Here is a 17,827-nt window from a genome sequence, read left to right as displayed (position 1 = left end):
TTACTTGCATTTATCACATTTTTTATTTAAAAAATTACACTTATTTCTCATATAGATGGATGATCAGTGTAATGAAAGTATAAAAAACTGTGGGAAGTTTGTGTAGGTGTAAAAAAGTGAGAAATGATTTATGTAATTTCACTAAAACTCAAGGGTGTAGTGTAATTAACTCTAAACTAAATTATTCACAACAAGTCATAAATCATAATGACTATAAATCATACTCTATTTAATGTAATAATAGTAAAATTGGGGAATCATAGTGTGACTCCATGTATCATGACTTTGTAATTAATTGGAAAAAAAATATTTTAATTAAAATTTAATTTCAAAATATTTTCTGATCATTCATAACTTATAGCACATAAAATGGTAATGATTATAAGACAACAACAAATATACTCCCGAACTCGTGAGAATTTTCCTAAAACGGGATGGACTGAGTATGATCATAACATATTCTTTTAGTAAATAGACAAGCGTAAATTATATGTATGATTCAATTAATAGAGAATAATATCTATCCAATAATAAACAGTGTTTTGACGAGAGATTAAAAACAATAGAAAAGTCTGCAAAATCCCATCAAATTTAAGCCTTAACTTTTGCAAATTACGTTTCCTTCCTTATATATATATAGATAATGTTGAACTATTAATAACTAAAAATTATAACTTGTGATTTTTTAAATTTTGGTTGTCAGATCATTAAGTTTAATTTTTGATGTATCAATATTGCTCTATTGTCTCATTTTAATTCTTAAATTTAGTTATCACTTTCTTCTCAATCAATTTTATTTTGAAGATGATTTCTTTTGATCATCCATGTTGGCTAAATGTGTTGTTATAGTAGTGGGCTTATTGCAATTATTGTGAGTTTTATAATAATGGCTTCTTTGTTAACCTAATAGTAATTTAACATTATACTTATATAAAAATCAAATTATATCTTTAGTAGTACCAAAAAAGATCAAGTTCATCAATAAAAAATTTAAGAGGTAATTAAAAAGAAAAAAGTGGTAATATTCCAAAGTTACTCCGTCATTGCTATGAGAAAGTGAAAGGTTTAATGTTAGAAGAGAATAATAAATATAAATATGAAGGGGTATTTTTAGTATTAGTGACGAACCAAGAAATTTTAGGACATGGGGCGATAATACTTACATAATTTATAGCATTAAGTTTATGTCGTATATTTTATGGTTAGGTTAACATCAGCCTAAAGATGATGATAAGGAATTAGATTAGGTAGATATATACATTAGGAAACCAAGTTCACTAATTCTCGCACTATAAATTCATAATTTCTCAATACAAAAATTCATAAAATGTTGCTCTATATATAATTAAATAATCATTCAATTATTCTTCTTAAATGCAACTGTGCATCCATTTTTTATAATATACATTAGAGGGAAAACTCTTTCAACTAATACAATTGTGATTCGTAATATCAAAACTAAGTTTAAAAAAAAAATATGTGAGCATAAATCATGGTAAAATTGTATGTTGTACACTTTTGTAACAAAATGTGGGTGTTCAATGTATGGGGAACTTGCAAAATGTGGCACATGTAAACGAAAAGAAATTTACATAACATTAAAATTAAGAGAAAAAGATTTATGACCGTGCATGAGTTTTATAAATGATATAATGATTGTGTATAATTTTTTATACTAACAGTGCATAGATATTATGCCCTAAAATTAAATTCATTCTCATGTTTAATTATCATATTTGAATTATATAAAACATTCATGTGCATTTTCTTTTTCTCAAATCTTCTACAGAAGATAAGAATTTCATATTCCCAGGTAGGCAAGTACATTCTCAACAATGTCAAAAAATTCAGTGTACTAAACAACACTTACGGGCATCCAACTCAAACATAGTCCAATCCATTATGAAGCATAGAGATCACAGTTTGGGATGGACATTGTTGGTAAAACATAAATTGCGATCCATTCACACTAGGCCATAAACCTCATCTGTTATTTAAAACTTTACTACAATAATTTAAGCATCTACAGTTTACTTTTGCAGGCAATTCTTTATAATCACCATTTTCCAGACAATTTTAGTTAAACGAATTGGTTTGAGTACCGTAAATAACTTTAAAGATTGCCACTAATTGTAGCATCAAGATTCACAACCATCAATCTAAATGAAAGCTAATCATCCAGGTTATTTTGAAGTAAAAGCCATAATACGTCTATCCCTCTAAAGTCTAATCATTATGGCTCATCAATACGACAAACGAATCTGCAGAGATAATACACAACTTACCTACTTACACTCAACCATGTGAGCAAAACTGGAGAACCACACTTAACAAGGCAGTGTGGAACTTATTCGACTAATGAAAAGCTACAATGCTTCTAGTTCTAATTGCTGGACTGGCGCAGCTCCGGGCGAACAAAGTCTGCGTCTGCTGGCACAGAAATATCCACTGTAGGTCTCAGTTCAGCACAAACTTTAATGGCTCCATGAATAGGGTCTGACAGGAAGTTGCTGATTAAGTCCTGGTTAATAGGCTCATCTTGGTCCACTGCCACCAAGGACTGCTGGGTTAGGTTGTAATCAAATCGTGGAGCCCATTTCCTCGAACCCAACCTTGCTGTAGTTGAACAGTTATCAACCATGAAAGAAACACCTCGAGCATGCATGAAAGGATTCAAAGAATCAACAGACTCGATCAGACTCTCATTAATGATTTCCGAGTAGGAGTGTCCTTTCTTCCTCAGGACCTCAATCTGAAAATTAGAATTCCAATCACTAATTAAGACAAGAAAAGGGTGTTATGTTTATGTTCAACTTCTAGAATCCTATCATTTGTCACTTGTAGTTGGACAGATGAGATTATTATGTTAGATGAATGGACAAACAAAAAGAAATATTAAGCATGAATGTATTAGGACGAAAATAGAAATAACACCTAATTGGGGAAAAAGATGCTAAAATAGCGCCTAGGCTGACTTAGACACATGAGAAGACCAAGAAGTTGTTTAGATGGAACATAGTCCCATTGACAGAGTTAAGACCTACAAAAAGTCAAGGCCAGATACTAAAAATGATTTAAACCTAAATAGCCTATTGGAGTTTGTTCAACCGAATGGAAAAAGCTTTGATTATTGTTATGTTGTACTGGCCAGTCTCAAATTTGAATGCAAATGAAGACTTGAACGATACAGGCAGGGAAAATATGTGCAACCCAATTCCCAAAACACTTGCAATAAAAACCCCTAGCATACCTGAGCCATCATGAGTGCCACAAAGACACCAGCAGTAAATGGATATAATGGGCCTAGATCCCCAGCAGGTCTTGTTGATCTGACACGCTCACCAACCTTCCACATGCGGGTCTGATCAATGTTACCCATGGGAAAAGCAGGTAGACCCTCTTTCTCCTATAAAAAAACAGGAGTATAATTTAAATTCTATTGGACAAAGGTTGATTAATCTAGATGGAAAATAAATATGCCCATACATAAAAGCGACGTCCAGCCAGAACAACACTGCGAATCTCATTACCACTGGCTACATCCTCATAGCACTCATACAAAATTTCCATCAAGGGATAATAAGAAGCACTATAAGCTTTCTGAAATTCCTTTTTTCCTTCATCAGATAGAGCATTGTATACAGACAGCATGCCCTAACCAAACCAATATGTGCAAGAGGTTATGTCAGAAATGTCTCAGCACAAGCTCAGGGAGGAAAAACCATCAGACAAGAATTTAATGCTAAAAGATGAGCATGAAAATACAACCTTAGTTGAGATGGTTTTAGATATAATTCCTGTTATGCTTTCAACAGTGTTCTTATAAGCCAGATCTTCACCCATTCCGTTTTCAGTGTATCTCCTAAATAAGGATTCCACAATCCCATGAACAGCACCAAGTAAAATGCCTATAAACAATTAACCATAAAAAAGTATTAGTTACAAAGTATGTTTTCAAGGACAAAAAACAAAGCATTGGATAAAGACCTTACCCCTTTCCCCAAAGATATCACTCTTATATTCCTGCTCTAATGTAGTGGCAAAAGTGAATGGAGAACCAAGGGCAACAGACCACCCTAAAGCAACATCGGTTGCCCTCCCATTAACATCCTGCATGCAATAATCAATCAACAAAGAGAAGGATAACTATACGGAATTTAAGTAGAGAGAGACGAAGGGAAAGGGAAAGAGAGATCACCTGGTGGACTGCAAAACTTGAATTAATTCCAGCACCATTAATCTCTTTGCCCTGGACATAGAGCCTCCTCACAGATGGACCCATTCCCTTTGGGCACACAGCAATTACACTAATGTTCTTTGGAAAATCAAGTTTCAATGATTGAAGATGCCCAAGTAGAAACCCATGGGACAGCCCGAGAATGCTGTTTGGCTTCATGTGGGAGAATATCTTTTCGTAATTATCAGCCTGCATCATAAATAAAAATGTTAAAATGTTTTTCATTGGGTAATAACATGGGATGCAAAATGTCAGAAACTGCAAAATCACTGTCACCATGACCGATCTTGTCTAATTGGTTTGGTAAACAAAAGAGGTCCAAATTATATTTGTCAAGGGTAGGAATATGATTGAACATTACTACAACACCATTACATCTTTCAACCTGACACAGCTGAATATTTAGTTATTTACAAAATCCAATAAAACTAAAAGTTTATCATTAGGATCTACTTAAACTGGAGAAAACAATATCACAACATTGGTTGAGAATTTATTCAGATTTGAGAAATCTCTAAGCTTGCACTTGTTAAAGTATAAAGAAAGAACTGGTTCAAAGAAAATGTTAAAATGATAGCCCTTTTCTCAAACTTCAGTGTTGGTTAAAGAACACTTCTCAATAAAAAAAAATAGAGAATATTTGCAACTGTGACATCTACATTGATACATTCACAATAAAAATTGGAGATGAAACTTCTTAATAACACAATTGTTACTATTGACAATTGAGTGAGAAAACCTTATCAGATATCAACTTATCGTCATAGCAATCAACAATTTAGCAACATGAGACACGACTAGAGATGAATCATAATATAAATATAGAGCAATATAAACATCAACTTCAATTAATTGACCTGTGCAGCATCAGAAATTAACAGCAACACAAGATCGCTGCCTGAGATAGTTTCCCATATGTCACCTAGAGTCCCATTCTCCTCAGAAAAGCCAGCTGACCGAGCTTCAGCAAATGACCGAGAACCTTTCCTGAGTCCAATCTGTAGATGTAAAAAAGAAAGCAAAGATTTAATAGCAAGCTAATTAATAATTATAACCTAATGCTGACACTAGAAAAGACAATGAACCAGCCAACAAAGGAAAACTAGAATCAAACCTTGACAACAATGTCAGACTTTGCTTCAGCAAGTGAGTCACGTAGATTCTGAGCCTGAGCAGGCCCCTGGTAAATAGAGTCAATTTAGCAATCATGTCAGAATTTGGTATTGTGTCAGCACGAAAGAAAAAATATGAAAGTGAAAATCTCATTTTAAATTTGAGATATTACTAAGCAAATGGTATGTTTATTGGTTTCCTAACAAATAGTTTAGTTAAGGTTGCTGGCCTAAACTCTGTTTTTTCTCAACCTAAACAAACCAAAAAAATCCATCATCTTTCATTTCTGTGCCATTTTTCCCCACACTTTATGCAATAAATCTGATCTCTCATTGGAAGTTTTATGGGAGATTCATTCATTTTCAGATTTTGCTCTTTCACCATTCCCCTCCCTCTATATAAACCACAACGCCAAATAATGACTTTGTATCAAAGACTTCTCAATATTTAAAAAAAGATTTAAATTCTCTCACCTCATTACCTTCTCAACTTTCTCTACCTTTATATTTCTCCACATATATATATATATGATATATATATATATATATGATACTCTATTAAAAATAAGAATTTCTTTGGTCCAATTGATAAAGAACTCAGTTTTCCTTAAATAAAGTTCTTTTCATTAAAATCTTACACATATGATACAAAATTTCATTATGAATTTGTTTATAAACAAATATAGTTATCATAAATTAAATTAAGAGAGAGAACAATAAATGACCTGTGATCCCCAACCAATGACACCAATCTGCTTAATCCCTTTGAAAGCATCTGGCAATAAATGGAACAAATCCCTACCTCCTCTAACAATATACTGCAATCAATCCAAACAAAATATTTAAAACAAGTTCAACATCAACAAATTCTAAAACGTAAAGAAAATAAGCTTCAAAAGAAACAATAAATTTCTACAACCTCATCGTTTCCAGCGAGGCTAATCTTCTCCTTCTTGAAGACGGATGTTTCAAAGTCGAGGAGAGCAGGAGTTTTCGAAACCGCCGGTGCAGACACCATGCGAGCACCGATGGCTGAACCGCCGGCGATGCATCGGCGAAGGCTTAGGGATTTGAAGCTGAGCTTCGAAGACAGAGGTTGTGGTGCAAGGCTCGCGGTGGCGAAGCTTCTGGTAACAGGTTTAGCCAGGGTTTCTGACGCGGCGGAGATTGCAGGTGAAAACGATATCGATGCCGCCATTATAGGAGAAAGAAGAAGCAGAAATGGAAGTAGTTGCGGCGAAGAGAAGTAGTGAAGGGTGTTCCTTTCGGTTCAGTGGCTTTTATATGTGGGAATCGAGGGAGTGTGCTAACGTGCGCTAGGTTAGTACACTATCGGTTATGGAATCCACGTGTCAGTGACTATGTCTGTCTTCCGCGTGGACGGTGGACCAAACAATACACATAAAACAAATAGTAAATTAAATTGGCACCCTTCAGTTTTAGTAGAATTATACATAACAACCCTCACTTTTTTACACCTACACAAATTCCTCTAGTTTTTATAATATTTTTATTACACTGATCACCTCTCTGTATAAGAAATAAGTGTAATTTTTTAAACAAAAAATATGATAAATGCAATTAAGTTAAACATTAACATGATATATTGTGTAAGCAAGTCCAAATAATATATAAATCAATGTATCTTTATTATTTTTTGTTACAAAATGCATCAACATTTCTAAAGAAATATTGTTTAAATCGCTCTTATAATATAGCGTAATGAACCAAAAATAATAAAGAAAATTGACTCATCTATTATTTGGAATTGTCTACACAATATATCATATTTTATTTAACTTAATTGCATTTATCACATTTTTTGTTTAAAAGATTACACTTATTTCTTATGGAGGGGAGATTAGTGTAATGAAAGTATAAAAATTAGGGGATGTTTGTGTAGGTGTAAAAAAGTTATGGGTAGTCAGTGTAATTTACTCTAAAACAAATTAACCACTAACAATGATTTAATTTTTGAAAACGATACTTGTTGAAAATGATAGTCATGAACCTAAAAGTAGTTTATTATCGAAAAAGGTGAGGGGTACTCTTAATACAGAATAAACATAAAACATATTGCATTTGACAATAAGTTTTTTGATGTTATCATTTATAACTAAATTTTAATTAAAATTAAATTTTTGATGTGTTGGCAAAATTTTATTAGTTATCTTCAAATACATATTTCTACCAACTACAAGTCTTTCTCAAAAAAATATTTTTACATTAATCAACTTATAATTTTGAGAGACTTTAAATAGTTATTTTTTAAGAATGGTTTATGAGAAAAGTAAATGATAGTTAATATTAAAATGGGAAACTGAATATATTTTTTTTAATTTAAACAAAATTAATTATATTTCTTAATGTGTTTCCACTCTTTTTTGAATTTTTGAAACGTATAAAATATTTTTTTAGAGGGGAATAACAATAGTCAAGAGAATTGACTTTTCAATAGTCAAAGAGTATTTTGCAATCATCCATGTTTATAGTTGAAATCAAAAGGGAATAACTTTAAGGCACTTATATTCACTTATAAAATGTAAGTACTAAAGTATGAGAATTTATATTGTCATTATATTCATTTTTTAGAAAAAGTAATTTAAATGAAAAGTAAATAATGTATAGATTATGTGTAATTCTTTATACTATCAATGCATATATATTACTCTTTATATTCAATTACATAATTAAATATAAAATTCTGGAATGAATTCCTTAATACATGTTTTAGGAGGATAAAATTGTACCTTACGACTAAATTCATTTAACTTTTTTTCATCAACCTAAACTTAATTTACTTCATATCATCATTATAGATAATGTTATATAGCTAAGTTATTTTTTAACTTTATGTCTTCTTAGACTATTTATATATTTTTTTCACTTTACTTGCAACAATTATACAAAATTGTTGTGATTTTTTATTTTACTAATTAATTGTTTTCATATTTATTTGTCTTTATTGTAGTTTATTTTAGCATAGTTTTCATTATACATTTATTATGTTTCTTTTTCAAGATTTCAACTCATTTAAAGTTTTACTTTTCAAATTATACGTACTTGACTTAAATTTCTGAGGTATGAAAATGAAAATTTCCTACCATTATTTACATATGCCCCAATGGAATCTTAAGACATACAAATTTTCACTCAAGTGTAGAATCACATATGAGCTTCGCTTTAAAGTTTAAACTTTAAAGTAAAGGAATTCTAATATAAGTTAAATAGTCGAATTATGATGATCATAATCGTTCATTATATTTAATAGTCTAGATGAATTCATTTAAATGTGTAAAGTACAATATGCACTTAATAAAAGTAATTTTATATTTATCCCTAATTTATTTAATGCAAATATTAATCTCCAGTGAAAATATGTCGGACAGACTATGTCAGACTTTTTTCATGAACAGACTTGACTCGAGTTCTTTAAAAAAATTTATTTAACTTAACAGATCAGATTTTAAGTTATCTAAAAGACCTATTAAACTTAACAGACCAACATATTTAGTTATATTATATAAAAATATTCATATTATATTATTTTAATATAGTAATATTTTCGTATATAATTTTAATATAAAAATATATACAAAAAATATAATTTAATTATTAGAGTTAGATGTGTCTACTTAAAAAAATATGTCCTTTAGGCCGATTTAAATGTAATATGATAGTCTATTTCATGATCATATAGTACTGCATAACTTTAGACAGACTAACACGTCATGTTAGACTAGGGATGGCAAAAAAACCCGTACCCGCGAGTAAAACCCGTACGGGTACGGGTATGGGTCACAAACGGGTACCCGCGGGTATTATAAATGGATTTTTAAAAATACCCGTAGTACATACGGGTGGGTACGGGTATTATGGTACCTGTACCCACGGGTACCCGTTATTTATATGATTAATATATTATATTTAATTAAAATAAAAAATATATTATTCTAACATTTATTACACTATGTATATTTTTTCCTTTTACTTTGTTTACATATTTTATTGAGTTTGGTGGTGAAACACTCTACAAATATTATTACATGTGTAAAAACACACATGTTTTACAAAGAAAATATATATATTTTTGTTAAAAAAATGAGATAAAAAAATCAGACAAATGGAAACCACCAATAAATTTAGCATTTTTGTCAAATATTCAATCAAACGGTACAAAAATAATTAAGTTTCATCTTATTTAAAACACAATTTAAGTAAAAATTTAAAAAATTATTTATAATAGAGAAACCCGCGGGTACCCAGAAATACCTGCAAATACCCGCTCACAGGTACCCGTACGGATACGGGCGAGTATGGGTATTACTCTTCTATTTTGAAACGGGTAGCGGGTAGCGAGTAGCTACTACCCGTGCCCGCCCGTGCCCGTTGCCATCCCTATGTTAGACTTTTAAACAAGCCGAATGTAGGCTTTGATTTTTTTTAAATCAAACTCATACTCTTTTATGTTATATTGGTTTAACTATTTAAGGCAAAGTTTGGTTTGGCTGAACTTGTTTTCATCCTTACCCTCTATAGCTCTTAAATCTCATGCAATTGTATTACTCAATATTATGGAAAGATTTTTTTAATTCAATTTAATATTTATCTTTTTAATCTATGCATTGTTAATTAAGTTAAATTTTTCGGAAAGGAAAATGAAATAAATAATTGACATTATTGTCTCTTTTACATTTATTATTAGAATGATATATGTTATATTGTGACCCGATCTTCAATTAAACATTAGTCATGCAGCTTAATGAAGTCATCAATATGTTTTAACGGTCAAAACTTAAAACAACATTTTACGCTCAAATTTGGAAATTTTGACATTTGAATTATGTATTAACATTTCAAATAATGAGAAAATGTTATTGAATTGAATGGAATTCCAAAGTTACATTGAATCATCTATATAAAGTAAAGAAAACACTAGCTACCCTAACCAAATTAACTAACCTACTAATAAAAGTTCAACTATTTTAACATTCATTCACAAGCTGGAATGTATCAAGCATTCCAAGCTTGAAATAATTGTGCTGAATGCGATGATATACTCTAATACTTTCTCTTACTAGTGAGCGAATCTTCGTCTCCCAGTCTTGAAATCTTGGTGAGCGAATCTTCGTCTCTCAGTCTTGAAATCTGAACGTGAAACACTACTGACGCTTAACCACCATTTGGTAGAAGCAATTTCATCCGATGCTTAACCATCTATTTGACAGAAGCAAATCAATCATAACGGATGAAAGAGAGCAAAGAGATAGACATTAATCTTGATCCTTATATGTTGCTTCAATGAGGAAAAAAAATTACACAATATAAAGTTGTGTGTTTAATGAGAGAGAGGGGTAAAGAAACTAGAGTAATAAAGAAATGAGAAATAACTGTGGATAGTAGATGAAAGAATGTGATATAGCTTCCTTAATTTGATGATAGGTCATTGTGCATGGTTGGGTTCACACTGTTGCATGGTATTCTTGTTTCTTGATGTTGTTCTTGGTCTCCCCTATCTTCTTCAAGTTGTTGGACTTCCCCTTCTTGACAAATATAGCAAGTTATTGCAGTAGCATCATATTGCTTTGATCATATTAAAACAACATAACTATTGTTCTGAGTCATAGAACCAAAGAACGTGTAGAGAAAATATCTTGGCCATGAGGAGATATCTTGTATCATCATCTTTAGTGTCATTCATTTAGAAATAAATTACAATTGCAAAGAACCAATCTTTCCAGAAGCACGATCAATCTACATCGTAGCATTGCCAATGGATGCAAATGGTGGAACAGTCTTTGGACTTTCATTTGGAAGTTGACCATTATTTCCACTTGAAGAGACTGGAGATGAAAAGAAGCAACTGGAAGAACTTAAGGAAAAGTTTGAAGGTTTGTGCAAGGTGATAAAGGATGTATTGGGTGATCATGATGAATCTTGAAATTGAAGAATGATAAGTGGAAGCAATCAATCAAAGAGAAATAATTAGCTCTGATACCATGTTAAAATGATAGTAGGCATGAATAAGAGAGATTCTTGATGAACAAGAAAGAATGAGAAAATTTATTGAATTGAATTCCAAAATTACATTGAATCATCTATATAAAGGGAAAAAAACACTAACTACCCTAACCAAATTAACTAACCGAGTAATAAAAGCTCAACTATTTTAACAATGATAATTAGTAATTGTTATATAATGTACATAAACGACCAGTTAAGTATTTTTAAATTTACAAATGGAAATTTATTGAAAGAATAAGAATTTTGAATGATAAGAGACTATATTAACCATTAGTCGTAAGTCCTAGTACAATAGAAAGAAGATGTAGTGAGATCACTTGACTTTTTCTATTTAAAGGGAAAGAAATGTCTGAGTTGGATCAACGAATCATGTTTAAATAAGTGAAAATAATAATAAATGTTACATAAAAAATATAAAGTATTTCATAAAAATAAGCATAAAAACTTATAATAAGGATCAGAAATGAGTGACTCAATTTCCAACATAATAATGTTTCATAATTCAGAAGTTTTAGAAAGCCAAACCAATTTCCTTTTTAGTTTTGAAGATACTAAACCAAAACAACACTCGTTAAATTCAAGGAACATATAAACAAAATCAATCATTAGTGATTTGACTCAATTACAAAATGAATGTACAAATTATAAGAGAATAAAATATTTATTTATATCAGGAAATAACTTATTTTCCTTAGCTAGTAAAAGTATAACATGCATATTGTTCGTTTAGTTTTAGAAATATTTTTATTAAAAATGATTAAATATGTTATGTGTCATAATTTAGTGACCCGATGAAGATAATTTATCTCCTTATACAAGAAAATACTTTATTATCATTATAAAAAATATATAAAACGTGGACACCTTGAATTCTTGATTGCCCTAGTGGAAAGTTGAGGATCACCACCGAAAGGATTAAAATAAGTGTGATAAAGAAACCTTCATGGCAATTAAGAATCTAAGTGTCTTCCTTGCATTGTGTCATCATCAATGAGGTTGATAATGAATTATATCTAGATTATAATTATAAATCGTACGGTTATAATATATGAAATTATAATGGGACATTTTTTTTTTGCTTCTTTTTGTTGCTTTATAACTTTTATTCATAAACTAATCTTATTATGCCATCACAAACAGATGTTAATTCAAGTGGTATATCTTTGATTCCCCTTAAGCAATGTCTTGAATTCGAGTCTTGTGGATGAAAAAATATCTGTTAAAAAAGTTAGTCCCACATACTTGTGGATGTTCCCGACTCTTTAGCAATTTTAGATGAAACATTAACACAATTTAGGCTAAAGAGCCAACTACTCAGTTTTGGAACCATAATCATGCGTATTGACTTATGGATATTTTGTTGGGATTGTTTCTACATAGTTTCGTTTATAGGTTTTTTTTAATAAATTAATAAAGGCTACAACTCATTTCCACACAAATCGGGAAAAGAATCATCTCCCGTATTTTGTGGTGGAACATAGTAAGGATAGGACAGAGCAATTACCCCTGATTTTTTTTATAAATTTATTACAATATTTTTTAAATTAATTTTCAAATATATTATTACCTTATGTGGCTTTCTAAAAGTTAAAGATAATATATCAAGTTGTTTTATCGGTGTAAATGTTGATATTACTTATAATTAGGTGTTAGTAAGACTTGACCTTATCCAGTAGAGTCTAATCACGATCAAGTCTGAATAGGATTGGGTATCATCGGGCATATGGTTGGGTTTGGGTTCGAAAATTAGACTCAGTCAATATTTAAGACCAGATAGGACAGAAACATGACCCAATCTGCTTCGCCCTATGGTCACTCACTTATCATGTTTGTATGTGTCTCTATCAATTATGTGCAAAATAATAACACATCTTTGGTCGAAAGTATTACTGATTCTTAATTTTTCATGATAAATACATGATTAACATTATATATATATTATTTTTTATGTCAAATTACATATGCATAATAATAAGTAATGTAATACTAATAAGACTTTATCTAAAATAGATATGCATTATATTTAATTGAGTCTAGAGTCGGATACGAGCTCAAAGGCGGACCAATCATCATTTAGGATCAGATTACCAGGTCTAAGATCGAGTCTGATTTCAAAAAATGATCCAAACAATATTTAGGGTTGGGTAAGGAACACACCTTTATCCAATCTATGTTCACCCATACTCCAAATGTATAATTTTATTCCAAAATTTATATACGATTTGAACATTTTCATGCTTGAGCTGAACTGAACTCAGACTCATTCTGAGTTCTAACTATACCCATGTTATTTGATTTTAAATATGAAAAGAAATAAGACAATAAATTTTGCCTTTAAAAAGTGTAAAGTTATACTTATAGTCCTCATCACATGAGGTAATTCATAACTATTTCTTTACCTCAACACACAAGAAAATTTACGTGGATGGTGTAGTTTGACTATACTATCACATGTCTGGTGTAACGTTTTTGGAAATTACAGGATTAGTATAACGTTAATGGAAATTGTGTATGTTATCCATGATTTAAGGGAAGTCATGGACCAGGAATGTGAGTCCTGGGAGAAGTCATGCTTCCCATGCACGAGTTCCACGTTATTTTTTTTAAGGTCGTGCTCCTTAAACACGACTTTTATATCCTGTTAGATATTTATGTAACGACAAGCGCACCATATCATCCAATTAGTAAAATCCAATAAAGTACCGGAATATCGTCCTCATTGAGCATACTAGATTTACACTAGTTCTTACAAGAATAAATTGAATATATATTTACAATGATGATTTTATAAAGTTTTCTATTAGGTTATGAAAAATCATAAATTGAATGAAAAACAATTAAAAATAAATTAGGATCGAAATGCATCATTCTTTCTCAATGATATCCATGGATTCAATTCCAAGTAACTTGTGAAGTTACTGATTCAGATGCACATATCATTCATATCAATCCCTTGAGTGTAAAATCTTTAGATAATAACTCAAATACCAATTCCTTGGATATTAGACTGATTAACTAGCATTAAGTTCCACATAAAAGCAATTCATGCATCATTCTCCATTCCTAGAGTAATGATGTATGAAGGAAGATGATCCAGGTTCAGTGTCAAGTTTAACTTACCAATTAAACTTGAACCCAAGAACAAGAAATTAGTAGCAAAGTAAACTCATCCATTAAGAACAGGATGAACTTCCCAAAATCAAATAACAATTACAATGAAATCGAATCTAGGAGTACAAAGGTTAGAAGATTACATTTCGAATCCCATAACAAGATCTAATCACTCCTTATCGCTATTACAACGCTCGACTCATGAAATTATACAAGGAATAATGCGAAGTAGAATCGTTTCCACAATTTCTATCCTAATCTCCCTATGTTTCTCTCTGTTTTCGTACTAAAGATGTTTTAGAAGTGTTTCGATAACCGCACATGCTGTGTCTAGAACTACCTATATCAAGTTCCAACTACTACTTTCTCACTCAAGCTAAGGATTCTCGCTCGAGCAAGAGAAAAAGTCCTTTCCTCACTTGGGCGAGGGAGAAATAGTAGCTATCAGGTTTTTGACCTTCAATTGGCGCCTGAGTGACAATCCATCGCTTGGGCGAGTGGTGTCAATATTTTCTGGTGATTTTCTCCTGAATTATGGCTTGAGCGATCATTCCCTCGCTTGGGCGAGACTTGTGCTGTTTAGAAACTCATTCTTCACTTTTTTTCTCCATTGTTCATCATTCCTAAACCTGTAAACAACAAAACACAAGTAATTTCCTAAATAATACAAGATTAGCTAAATTATTGGGAATTGTATATAATGATAGCATAAATACGCGCTAAGTGCCCCAAAAGTATACAAATTTCCTTTACAATCTGACACTTAACAATTCCTTAAACACGATTTCAATTGTATATTAATAATAAATTTACTCTCTATTATAGTAGTTATTGCTTTACATGCTAAGCTAGAGGTACATGGTTCAATACTCATCCATTGCTTATTTTTATTTTTTTTATAACTTTGACATATATTAGTTGTAAAAGGACTCTAATACAATATGGTTAGATTGCATTATATTCATTACCTAATTGTATAAAACAATATAAAATAAAAATGTATAAAATTTGGTAATGAATATAATGCAATTTAAACATATTGTATTAGAATCCTTATATAAACAATATATGTCAAAGTTATAAAAAAAACATTAAATAGGTGTTGAACTATGTACCTCTAACTTACCATGAAAAGCAATAACCACTAGACTAAAGAGTAATTTTGTTATAATTTACAATGGAAATCATGTTTAACGAACACGAATTTTAAAAATTGTGTTTCAAGGACACGACTTTAAAAAATAAAGTGGAACTTGTGCACATGAGACACGACTTTCCCCAAGACTCGCATCCTTATCCACGACTTCCCTTAAATCGTGGATATCATATACGTGGATAGTGTAGTTTGATTAGAATGACTCGTAGTCTTGAACTCTATCTCCAGCATCAAACCACACACAACCTTTTCAAAGATGTATTCTGTAAAGCTCGTGCGTTAAAGGCCATGCACGTCTATCCCAATATAGTGAATGCTCTAGAAAATTATGCTCTTAAATTTCATAGGAAGCGGCCCCCACTTCCACATTCACATAGGTGAGTCTATCAAGAGGACTCATATAGCCTAGGTACTCTTCTCCAATTGGAGTATAGATCTCATAAAGAGTTTAACTCATCCTTACATATGTTGTAGGAATCATGCTTCTCATTATTTTATAGCATGCTCGTTCTCATATTACTTCACAACTTGTTATTACCCATTGAACCTATTTCTTAGAATCTCGAGTCAGTTAGGTCGGGTTACCATCACGAGTGATACTCGTTCTAAGGACAATAGTCTCATACCCTTAGTAGTATTATTGACTTTCTCTCTAGCTAGTCTTTTCGTCAAAGGATGTGCTAAGTTATTCTCAGTGCGTACACGATCCACTATAACAACTCCTGTAGAGAGTAACTCTCTAATAGTGTTGTGCTTACGACATATTTGTCATTTCTTACCATTATACAATTAGTTCTCCATTTTTGCAATAGTCGTAATACTATCACAATGGATGAAAACAACTGGTATTAGTTTTTTCGATAGGGGAATATCTGCAAACAAACTTTTTAGCCAACTTGCTTCTTCACTAGTGTTGCTAGTGCTATCATATCAACTTATATAGTGGATTGAGTCAAAATAGTCTACTTCTTGTTAGACTTTGGATAGTTCATCTCATCATTTATGATTTCTTGCCATAAATCAACATACAAAGAAGTCAAAACTTCTTGGAGAGTTAATGGATTCTCCTCCAATATATAGACCATATAATCATGCCTATACTCTCTAGCAGTTGTTGCTTTCATACTTCTTCTCGGTTCTATTTCAAACCTTTCATTTTTATCATTATCTCTAATCACAAGTACGTGACTAGTTGATGTACCCCCATTATTCCTTAATTTAAAAAGGAATTTCTTTTCATTGAAGTCAACATCGTTAGACCCAATGATCATTTTTGCATTAATGTCATAAAACTTGTACGCATTGTTGTTTACATCATACCCAATGAATAACATTCATAGGCTCTACTTGTGAGACTAATTCTCTAGGGGAATACGTCATAAATGAATTCATGAGCAAATCTCTTTATTTCATTGGACTGAGACTCTACTGATTTATCATCAGACATATGATACTTGATGTAGTTGTTAATAACATACTTTTTAGTCTCAGCTTCCTCAGTACCATATTTCTTTTCAAGTGAATACCAACTTAATTTGGCAGACTTGTATGGACTATAGTAATCACAAAGATTATCATATAACACATTTAGAATGAAATTCTTACACAAATAATTATTTTCATTCCAGAGAGCTATTTTAATAGCTAGTTTATTTTTTTCTTTCTCTTTTTCAGCTTTTTCCGGCAACACTAGGATACCGGTTTTCAGGTCAAAGTTGTTCGGTCCAGTAATATTATCTACGAATGTCATTGTAGTAGTAACGTCTTAAAATTGTTGTTACCGTTGCTTGCAACAATTCTAAATGACACAAAATAATACTTACTGGCTGACTCACGACAAGGTAGCTCTCTTTAAGATGTTTCGTGGTACTGCCAAAATGTACAAGCAAACTATCAACCATGTCATCCCTAGGATAAAATAGCCAAAATCTTTATTATTGAGTTCTTACTAAAATGTAAGAATCGATCTCGAATACACTCACCATAATATGGCTACCAATGCTAATTCTCGATATATTCACAATATGACTACACCTGTCAATTCTTTTCACACAATATTGACTACCAATGTCAGTTCTCGAAATGCTCACAATATGGCTACCCGTGCCAATTCTTTTCCCCCAATACTGACTATCAGTGTCAATTCTCGAAATTCCCACAATTTGGCTATTTGTGCCAATTTCCCCC

At 31.4% G+C, this 17,827-nt stretch overlaps 1 protein-coding gene across 1 annotated transcript; it reads right to left on the bottom strand.

Moving 5' to 3' along the window:
• Positions 2,244-6,640, bottom strand: LOC109358581 (ketol-acid reductoisomerase, chloroplastic-like). Its single transcript, XM_019602890.1, has 10 exons — positions 6,269-6,640; positions 6,075-6,167; positions 5,352-5,417; positions 5,095-5,235; positions 4,199-4,426; positions 3,993-4,110; positions 3,769-3,908; positions 3,487-3,654; positions 3,251-3,406; positions 2,244-2,752 (listed from the first exon to the last, which is right to left on the bottom strand). Exons 1-10 carry the CDS (start codon positions 6,545-6,547, stop codon positions 2,384-2,386), a joined length of 1,758 nt encoding a protein of 585 aa, XP_019458435.1. The 5' UTR covers positions 6,548-6,640; the 3' UTR covers positions 2,244-2,383.

Source organism: Lupinus angustifolius, chromosome LG10 (assembly GCF_001865875.1).
Source record: "Lupinus angustifolius cultivar Tanjil chromosome LG10, LupAngTanjil_v1.0, whole genome shotgun sequence".
NCBI lineage: Eukaryota > Viridiplantae > Streptophyta > Magnoliopsida > Fabales > Fabaceae > Lupinus > Lupinus angustifolius.
Note: the sequence above shows the minus strand (reverse complement) of the source record. Positions and strands in the feature narration are given on the sequence as shown.

Coding starts and splice junctions, on each gene's coding strand:
- LOC109358581 (XM_019602890.1), bottom strand. CDS start 6,547: ATGGCGGCATCGATATCGTTTTCACCTGCAATCTCCGCCGCGTCAGAA. Junction 5,418..6,074: donor TCATTGGTTGGGGATCACAG/GTCATTTATTGT, acceptor TCTATTTACCAG/GGGCCTGCTCAGGCTCAGAA. Junction 2,753..3,250: donor TGGCACTCATGATGGCTCAG/GTATGCTAGGGG, acceptor TCTAATTTTCAG/ATTGAGGTCCTGAGGAAGAA.